Below are 10481 nucleotides of genomic sequence, written 5' to 3'. Positions count from 1 at the left end.
TATGGTAAGGGGCGTAACATTTCCGTCACACGCTTGAGGTATTCGGTCAACCACAACACACCGGAAACACGCGTTTCAGAAAGGCGAGGCATAGAGGAGAAACAATAATGTACAGTATGTGGAAAATAATGTGTTTTTTTAACCTTAAACCGCATAAACACATTTCATTACACCAAATACACAAAATAATGTTCTTTTTAGCAGCATCATATGACCCCTTTAAAAAATACCAAGCCACAGCTCCAACATCTTTTTTTTTTCAAGACAAAGACATGATTAACATTCAGAGACAGCGATAAGGACAAAATCTTGATGCAAATTTAGGTAGTCTTCAGATTAACTCAAAGTGAAAGCTAAATATGAGAAAAGATTATTGTGGTTCGTAAGGTTATAACAAGGTAGGAATTAATAATGTCCTTTTCAAAAATTAGCTTAAGGCCATGATTAAATTTAATGTACAACTAAGTAGCAAGCTCCCAAGTGAATCAGCTCTGAATTAAAAAAAAAACGGGAAGTCAACAGCGAAGGATGTTAACAGGCTGTTTGGACACCAGCTCTTCGACTAAACGATCTGCTTTTGCCCAAGGACCAAATTTTCAGTTCATTGATCTGTAGTTGCTCTTCTGTTTAGCCCCACACTTTGAATTATAGCCCCAATACCGCAATCCTCAATCACACACGCACAAACTAATGTCTGCTGATTCCAGTTCCCAAGGATTCTTTGCCCAAGCACACACGGATAACTATTTTTGATGTTGTGCTTGAAAGTATATCATTTCACTGAAGGATTGTCTTCTTATTCTGAAGTATCTGTCTGCATGATCACTGTAATTATTGGATTTCAAATCTATTACTTCATATCTCGTTGAGGGATGTACCATATACTTGCTTCACTTACGTTTTTTCCAAAGTGACTTACAAATGAGAAAATAGGTACTCAGATACAAGACGCAAGATGGAAATATATCCCCAAAAGAAAAGCAAAACAAAACCACCTTACAAAGTGAGAATAATACAATTCAATGTAATAATATGAATGGAAAAAATGTCTTGTTTCAGTAATACAAATGCTTATATACCTATTGTAGAGCAGGATGTCTGGTGTCCACACTTGGTCTGTGGTGAAGCGAAGGTTTTTGACACCTGGGTACTCAGATTGGTTCCACTGCAGATAATGATCATACCAGTGCTGAAGAATATATAGAGAAAGAACTGTGTCAGCTGTTTCAACACATGTACATGTATTAGTATGCTTTATAAGGCCAGATTTAATAGATTTAATATTTTGACTCATGACCTTTAAAAAAAAGAGCAAAAAAAGCAAGGTTATAATAAGTGAATGGGGTAGAAATTTGGAGGATTTTTTGAGAAATGCATCATTTTAGAAAAGAAAATACATTAAATATGTTCAAATTCATGTATTATTTGAGCTATAAAGTTGTTTAAATCATCAATTTTAAAGTTGTTTTAAGAGTGACATTGTTATGTCAACAAAGTTTTGTGGCTTTACTATTAATAGAGTGAGTACTTTAATATTTATGGATTGGCCCCATTTACTTCCATTGTAAGTGCCTCGCTGTAAACCAGATTGTCCTTCATTTTCTTGAAGAAAAACGACAAGTGGAAGTTAATTTTGTGGTAATCATCATCAAATCTGTACTGAACCCAGAAGAACTGATGTCATAGATATAATGATATATTATTAGGTCATTTATTTAAACAAAAGACTACTAACTACTAAGATGTGGCTTACCATGTTAAGCCAGATATTGGAGGTCAATACTTGATTTTTCTCATCCTGTATGAGCAAGAAAAGTTAGAGTGAGTTCAAAACCAATTGTGAGCTTAAAGATAAATGTCACAGAATGACAACTGTAAATACCACTTAGCAAAAGCTGAAAAAAAAGATCACCATTTTCAGCTCTAGACAATTTCAGAAACATTTCTTGAACTAGCATCAATATGTTAATAGGTGGTGACAAGAAAACAGCCAAAGGGTTAAAGAAGATCATGAAACAAATTCGTGGAACACAAATTTCAGCCAGGCTCAGAAAGCAGTATGCAGAGCATTTGAGAAGCATATTGTATAATAATTTAATGGGTCAATAAAACATGGTTAACAAAGATGCCACAACAGAAAAAAGTGACCACGTAAAGACAAGAGGAACCAGAAAAAATACACCTTGGGTTATCAGATAAACTCCATACTCCACAACACAGATGAAGGCAATAAAAAGAAAAAGAGTGACTTACCACATCCATGATCTGTATCAAGCTCATAGACAGAAAGACAGTGAGAGGTTGAGAGTCGTTTGCAACAGGCCTTTCCATGCGGTTATAATCCTTCAGGAGGTTATTCAACAGGGTCCGCTGGTATGGACCTTGCACCGACACTGACAGAAAGACATGAATATACTGTACAGCCCAGAACAGAGACTTCAAATCAAGACATTCATTCACTGAGCCGAGATAGAATGATAGACAGATGGAACGATAAAACAACAGACAGACAGACAGACAGACAGACAGATAGATAGATAGATAGATAGATAGATAGATAGAAAGACATGAATATACTGTACAGCCCAGAACAGAGACTTCAAATCAAGACATTCATTCACTGAGCCGAGATAGAATGACTGACAGATGGAACAATAAAACAACAGACAGTCAGACAGATAGATAGACAGACAGACAGACAGATAGACAGACAGAGTCATAGACAGACAGTCAGACAGATAGACAGACAGACAGACAGACAGACAGACACAGACAGACAGATAGATAGACAGACAGACAGTCCGACAGACAGAGAATGAACGAGAGAGAGAGAGAGAGAGAGACGGGAGGGGGAGAGAAGGTGCAATTTATGATTGCAGCATCTAATTCTTCATGGCAAAGCAATTTTGTTTCATTCTGCCTCTCGTCCCTCCGATTCCATCTGATTTTTTCTCTTTCTCTCTCTCTTGACTGCAACAGTGGTAAAACACACACACACACACACACGAAACATCTGGTGGCACAAGGTTGCCCACAGGCAAACAGGTTTGCAGAGCGCACATATGAGAGAACCAAAAAATAATAATAATAAAATAAAAACCCAAGATCTTATGCTGCTTTCTTTTAAAATGTTTGCCTTCTCTTTCCTAAACAATTGTTTCATACACACACAGATTTATATACTTACATGCATGTGCACATAGTGAGGAACCTACCCTGGATCAAAGCGGAGATCCCACATAGAGTGAAAGCCAAAGAGTGCCACATTCCAGGAGATATGAAGGAAAAGCAGGGCAGAAAAACAGGAATATGTTCGGATATGGAAAGAGGAGAAGGAAATATCCTGGTGGAGTGAAGGAGAGGAGAGGAAAGCAAGAGCTGGCTTGATGCAAGCAGTGGACAGAATAGATGTGGAAGAGAGAGAGGAGGAGGAGGAGGAGAGAGAGAGAGAGAGAGAGAGAGACTACCCGTGATGTCGGCAAATCGCAGCAAGTGAGAGAAAAGGGGAAAAAAAGACCTGATTGATTTGAGACTCACAAGTCAGCTTTCTCTCCACCCAAATCTCTGAGATTCCCTAAGAAGGACAGATGAATGAGGAGGAGGATTGGGAATACAAAGGGAGGGAGATCAAGGACAAAAAAGGGGAAAGGGGGAACTGATCTTCCCGTCTACCTAAAATAATCACATTCGGTTAAATCCTAATCTCTTTCTTCTCTCTCTCTTTGTCCCACTTTCCTTCTCCATCATTTGTGGTTTTATAGAATCGCACAAATTCTCAAAGTGAGGCTATCATCTTCAGAAAAAGTGAAATGTGTCACAGCAGAAAAGCTTTTGTTATATAAAAGATGTTCTTGTCAAAAGGTATACAGAAGCATTGCTGGATTTAGGGGTTTTCTCATTTTAATATATTATAGGCTAGGCTTGAGGTTAGTATGATTTAAAAAAGAAATTCTAATTTGATTCAACAAGGCTGCATTATATTCATCAAAAATGACAGCAGCACAATTGTTTGAAACATTGTTAATAATGAGAAATGATTCTTGAGCACCAAATCAGTATATTAGAAAGATTTCTGAAGACTGGAGTATTGACTGCTAAAAAATCATCTTTGCCATCACAGGAATAAATTACATTTTAAAATGTATTAAAATAGAATTTTGTTTCACTGTATTTAATTTTTATCGAGAGATGAAGAGATGATGAGATGACACAAAGTATTGTGAATTAAATAGGAACAAATTTAAAGTAGCCTACTAAAGAGATGTCTAAACTTATCAAAATAATTTTCTGTCCTCAACAGCGATATTATTTCATTTTGCTACAAACCCTTGAGTTGACCAGAAACAATGTAGCTCTCCATCTGCCTCTAAAGAAGAGAAAGTAGATTAATTATACTGAAAAACTTTAATAAGACACACATCTAAAACGCTAAAACAGGTGTGTATAGCGGAAATTTGTGTAAATGTCTATTTTACGCCCATTTTCTCTTTCAACAACTGTTATGGCAGAGAATTTAGATGATCAAGTCATTTAAAGTTCCACTAAAACATCTAACCTGAGACAGTAGCCTATGTTTTATAGCAATATATATATATATCCGGTTTAATGTCATAGGTATTTGAATATAACTATCGCCCCCTTGAGTCCTAAGGTGTCTTACAGCCAAGCATGTTAAATCGGAGCGCGTGTGTACTTCCGGCCTTAGAGTGAGTACTTCCGGCCTGAGAGTGTCTAAATTGCGTCGCGTTACAAAATGCGGAAAGCTTTGAACATCACAACACAACGTCATTGTAAAAGTAACAGAAAACAACAACATTGCCATAAAAAAAATCACAGCCTATAACAGTAACAGTAATCATGTATTCTTCCGCAATGCTTGCTGGGAAGTAACTTCCATTTAATATGAAATTGTTTGCTCAGATGGCTCTTTTAGGCTAGCTGGGGCAAAATTTGGGAGAATATTATTGTTCTAACATGTGTGTGATTCAAAGTAATTTACACTTTTTAGTATCTGTGACTCAGAAAAGCTAGATACAATGTGGGCTAATTGCTTTTTACAGTGTGAAATTTACCAAGTATACAAAAAAAAATTTTTTTTTTAATCGGTGAGGCATACCAGTAAAGTCAAGCATGTTCAGGCATGCTTGTGTGTGTGTGTGTTAATGTTATAACGGAGATTATGGTGGAGGGGGTTTAATTGTGCTGGGATATGCAAGTGGCACACAGTAATGTGCTTAGTTAAACTCCTCCTCTCATTCGTCCTGACGAAGTGCTGAGACAGGGGCCGGGGAATGGGAAACCAGAGAGCGAGTGAGAGCCCTATAATAGATTACCCTATTACTACAGATGCCCTTCGGTAGCCTCTTCACATGAGGAGGGAGCCGAGGTGAGCGGAACTCACAGTCAGGCATCTGGAGAGGCTTTCACTCTAACAGCGGTATAACATATAGATATGTCGTGGAAAACAAGCGTTTAATATATCAACTAAAGACGGCGGCATTAAAAATGATGATGACGAGATGTGATTCCATTTAGCAGGAGGGTTTCTTACCTGTCCAGTTTTAGGTGTTATTGTTTTGGGGGCTTTTTTAAAGAGAGTGCTTAAATGCTCTCAAGAGTATGTGGAAACCTAAAGTCTACCAGGAATTGATTGGACTGTGAAAACTGGCCATTTTGCATAACAGAATGGAGCCAGAGCTGAATGTGAGTTTAGGGATTGTGGAGGCTGAAGGTCAAGTTCACCCTTGAGAGCATCTCATTGTAAGGCAATGGCAACGCTAAATCATGGCAACAATAAATATGAGGCTATTGTTTAGGGATAGTTCACCCCCAAAAAAAGAAAATTCTGTCATGATTTACTCACCTTTCTCTTGTTCCAAACCTGTATTAATTTCTTTCTTCTGTTTAGCACAGACGAAGATAAATTGAAGAAATTTGGTAACCAAATATTTGATGGTAGCCACTGACTTCCATAATAATATGGAAAAAAATATTATGGAAGTTACCGTCAGCTGTTTGGTTGCCAACATTCTTCTAAATATCCTCTTTTGTGCTCAACAGAAGGAGGAAACTCTTACCGGTTTTCGAACTTTTAGATGCCATGGACCCCCCAAAATGATCTTCCTCACTAACTTCATTGTTTGCAATTAAATTAATATAAATGTATTTTTAATAAATATAATAAGTTGGTCCTGTGCAATATATTAACATAGCTTTTTTCTTTTTTGCCAACAGAGCATGTTTTGATGATGAATAAGGCACTCAAAATGCATATGTAGTCAAAACAGAAAACCACATGTGCTAAAACAAAAAGCTAAAGCAGACTTCTGGGTTACAGATTTTCTGACACTATGTGGTCATTTTGGGAACTGCATTTGTACAGAACGGTTGAAGCTGGCCTCTTGCTCTAGTACAGTATGAAATAGAGAGCAAAGTGTATGGTATTTAGACTAATGTTCTTCATAATGGGAAAATTATTATCCATAGCATGACTGCATTGTTCCGAAACATGGTTCACAGGAGAACACCATGTGGTAAAGATGCATCCTGATGAATTCATAAGAAAAAATGAGTAAACAATATAATATCTATATCTATCTATAATAAGAGAAGGTACTGGAGTATACTAAAGTTTTGACTCTTGAAAGTAATCATGAGATCCTCCCATGAGGCTGCAGTTTCATTCCCACAAGGCGTCATTAGGCAGCCACAATTTGCAGTTGATTTGGTTAAGGAGGGACACAGACAATTTAGTCCACTGGTCTCGTTCCTGGAGGGTAGAGAATGCAATTGAATTGATTTCATCATATTATCATTCAGGAGCCACTGAAGATAGCAGTTCGGCAGAGAGAAGCAATCAACTAATGATCTCGGAAACTAAATGACACGACACCACAGCTTCCTGACAAAGGCTGCTATCTGTCAGTGTGCTGCGCTGTGGGATTTTAAACTCTGTACAGATGAGTTTGAGTATTCTAGCACAGACATTCCTACACTTAATAGGGGATTATTGACAGTTCATCTCATATACAGTATTGTAAGCTAACCGCTTTTTCTGATGGATCTTTTCATGTATCACTTTAACTTGCGGTTCTTCTCTCAGGTAATGATTAATAAAATGTCATCCACTGATGCTATTTGAACACTGCCATTCTACACACAGTGGGTTACTGTTCAATAACCCACTCATCTGGGCCTTTGGTCCCTTGGCCTTGATAATGAATGTCATCTGTATGAGTATTTTATGAATACTGGGAAGAAATGCTATTTGAAAAGCTATTCAGAAATCTTAATGCGTTTTTACTGCAGGGTTTTATTACATTTAGCCAGAACCTCAGTAATACGACTCTTATTAAGCAATACTACATTTTTAGATGGGTATTTTCAGGGAAAACATACAGGCAATTATCTAGTTCTAAGATTTTTCAAATCATAAGTGCTTGCTTCCATTCAGTGTTGGTCAAATTAAATTAAATAAAACTGAAACATTTTGATTTGTGTTTTTCTTTTAGCAATATTACAATTCCTAATGAAATGTATACTTCTATTCAGCAAGGACACATTAATAAGAAATGACACTATAAAGATTTTTCGTATGTTACAAAAGAATGTTTCAAATAAATGCACTTTTTAATTTATTCATTAAAGAATCTTGAAAAACAGTTCCCATAGAAATATTAAGCAGCATAATACAAGACTCGCGGTTTAAATGGAGTATTCTAGCACAGACATTCCTACACTTAATAGGGGATTATTGACAGTTCATCTCATATACAGTATTGTAAGCTAACCGCTTTTTCCGATGGATCTTTTCATGTATCACTTTAACTTGCGGTTCTTCTCTCAGGTAATGATTAATAAAATGTCATCCACTGATGCTATTTGAACACTGCCATTCTACACACAGTGGGTTACTGTTCAATAACCCACTCATCTGGGCCTTTGGTCCCTTGGCCTTGATAATGAATGTCATCTGTATGAGTATTTTATGAATACTGGGAAGAAATGCTATTTGAAAAGCTATTCAGAAATCTTAATGCGTTTTTACTGCAGGGTTTTATTACATTTAGCCAGAACCTCAGTAATACGACTCTTATTAAGCAATACTACATTTTTAGATGGGTATTTTCAGGGAAAACATACAGGCAATTATCTAGTTCTAAGATTTTTCAAATCATAAGTGCTTGCTTCCATTCAGTGTTGGTCAAATTAAATTAAATAAAACTGAAACATTTTGATTTGTGTTTTTCTTTTAGCAATATTACAATTCCTAATGAAATGTATACTTCTATTCAGCAAAGACACATTAATAAGAAATGACACTATAAAGACTTTTCGTATGTTACAAAAGAATGTTTCAAATAAATGCACTTTTTAATTTTCTATTCATTAAAGAATCTTGAAAAACAGTTCCCATAGAAATATTAAGCAGCATAATAAAAGACTCGCGGTTTAAATGATTTTAGCATTCATGGTAGTGGGTTTCCTGAGCACCATAGCGGCATATTAAATTGTTTGTTTGATCATTTCTTTTTCTCAGAGTAACTTTGGTAAGGCTTGAATAGTCAAAATTCTGATAAACTAAATCACCCATGTGTATGAAACATGACAGTTTGAACAAAATCCTCATCACAGCAACATTGTAGCCCAAACATTTTATTGAGACTGAGACTAGTGGGTTTCCTGAGCACCATAGCGGCATATTAAATTGTTTGTTTGATCATTTCTTTTTCTCAGAGTAACTTTGGTAAGGCTTGAATAGTCAAAATTCTGATCAACTAAATCACCCATGTGTATGAAACATGACAGTTTGAACAAAATCCTCAGCAACATTGTAGCCCAAACATTTTATTGAGACTGAGACAGAGAGAAAAGAGACACTAGGTTGGAGGGTGTTCTTGTCGGTTCTTCAGACCTGGTGATTGGATCTACTTCATCTCTTGCTTGAAATAATCAGGCTGCTGTCACTGAGGCCGGTCCGTCTCCTCCCTCTCTCTCCAACAAAGCATCCAGAAAACATCTTAATGCTGCTTCCTTCTGAAGGAACACCCTGGAGAAATCATAAGAAAAAGAGAGAGGTCATTATCAGAAAAAGATCCCACATCCAACTCGCAACATTTCACTGGTTGAGCCAATGCTCAAATAGGTCTAATAAAGCTCTAATAAATAGGATAATCAACCCACAAGTGCCTGCAACCTACAAGACGACAATCATCCACATGAAATTTAGCTGAACATCTATTAACATCAGCTAAACGTTTGCATGAGTTTAAAAGGTCTGAAAGAAATCAGAGAGACTATAATACACTGCAGACCTGTGACAATGAATATATGAATACTCAGAAAATTTCATGCACAACAAACCCCTAAATTACTGCAATATAGGCTTGCCGCGATAGACGGTGTTAAGCCGCAATACCGGTTACGTCACTTGCCCACCGCGGCACCGACCCCCACCATCATTTTGATTTTTTATAGTAATAAAAATCATTTAGTTCTTTAAAAGAACAGACACTACAATTAAAAACTGAACGCGGCTGCTCAATGCAGCATGCCGAACGACAGTCGCATCACAGATCAGATTTCATTTCTCCAGCGAGGAGAGTGAGTCCAGATGACTGACAAGAAGAGTGAGGTGAGACAGACAAGACGATCGCGGATGATTTAGTTTAGAAACGAAATGCAAAAGCGCCTGTTTGGCAATATTTTGGACTTTGAAATGTAGGCTTGCCGCGATATGTAGGCTTGCCGCGATAGACGGTGTTAAGCCGCAACACCGGTTACGTCACTTGCCCACCGTGTCACCGACCCCCACCGTCGTTTTGATTTTTTTATAGTAATAAAAATCATTTAGTTCAGTAAAAGAACAGACACTACAATTAAAAACTGAACGCGGCTGCTCAATGCAGCGTGCCGAATGACAGTCGCATCACAGATCAGATTTAATTTCTCTAGTGAGGAGAGTGAGTCGAGTTGACTGACAAGAAGAGTGAGGTGAGACAGACAAGACGATCGCGGATGATTTAGTTTCGAAACTAGATGCAAAAGCGCCTGTTTGGCAATATTTTGGATTTTGAAAAGCCTGTTGACTTTTGCCGTTTATCTAAGGTGATTTTGGACGTTTTTTTAAACGTTCGTTTCTTATTTAATTGGTTCCACATTGTTTGCTGATTTTTACTTTATTTAAACTTTTGTGTCATTTTATTTTATTTGACATTCGTTTTGCTAATAAACGTTCTACGTTTCTTATTTATTTGGTTATATATTATACATGTTTACTTATTTCCAGTTTTGTATACTTAACTTTACGTAAGTTATTTGTTATTTTATATTAGGCATATAGCTGCCCTATAGCATGGTGTATTTTTATTTGTTTTGTTAATAAAAGTTATATGTTTTATATATAGGCTAAAGTGAGTTTGACGTTGTATTTTGTTGTTGCATTCAAGCAATTGACGCCGAACAGCCGTTAATTCAAAAGT

General features: G+C 36.8%; 2 protein-coding genes across 2 annotated transcripts in view; both read right to left on the bottom strand.

Annotated features, from left to right (window-relative positions):
* LOC107750809 (neuronal acetylcholine receptor subunit alpha-7-like) overlaps positions 1-3365 on the bottom strand; it is a 19547-nt gene extending 16182 nt beyond the window's left edge. The window contains exons 1-4 of the mRNA XM_016566333.1: positions 3216-3365; positions 2254-2393; positions 1754-1798; positions 1080-1189 (exon numbers count right to left, since the gene is read on the bottom strand). Of these exons, the coding sequence (XP_016421819.1) occupies positions 1080-1189; positions 1754-1798; positions 2254-2393; positions 3216-3267 (347 nt within the window). The 5' untranslated portion in view covers positions 3268-3365. The remainder of the gene's footprint in view (positions 1-1079; positions 1190-1753; positions 1799-2253; positions 2394-3215) is intronic.
* Positions 3366-8831: 5466 nt separating this feature from the next.
* Positions 8832-10481, bottom strand: part of LOC107750803 (40S ribosomal protein S27-like) — a 3894-nt gene continuing 2244 nt past the window's right edge. Inside the window, exon 4 of the mRNA XM_016566324.1 lies at positions 8832-9049. Coding sequence (XP_016421810.1) covers positions 9021-9049 — 29 coding nt within the window. The 3' untranslated portion in view covers positions 8832-9020. The remainder of the gene's footprint in view (positions 9050-10481) is intronic.

The sequence above is a fragment of the Sinocyclocheilus rhinocerous genome, unplaced genomic scaffold, assembly GCF_001515625.1.
Source record: "Sinocyclocheilus rhinocerous isolate Xijiao unplaced genomic scaffold, SAMN03320098_v1.1 scaffold2437, whole genome shotgun sequence".
Lineage (NCBI taxonomy): Eukaryota > Metazoa > Chordata > Actinopteri > Cypriniformes > Cyprinidae > Sinocyclocheilus > Sinocyclocheilus rhinocerous.
The sequence above is the reverse complement of the archived record's forward strand: the minus strand, read 5'-3'. Positions and strand labels throughout refer to the sequence as shown.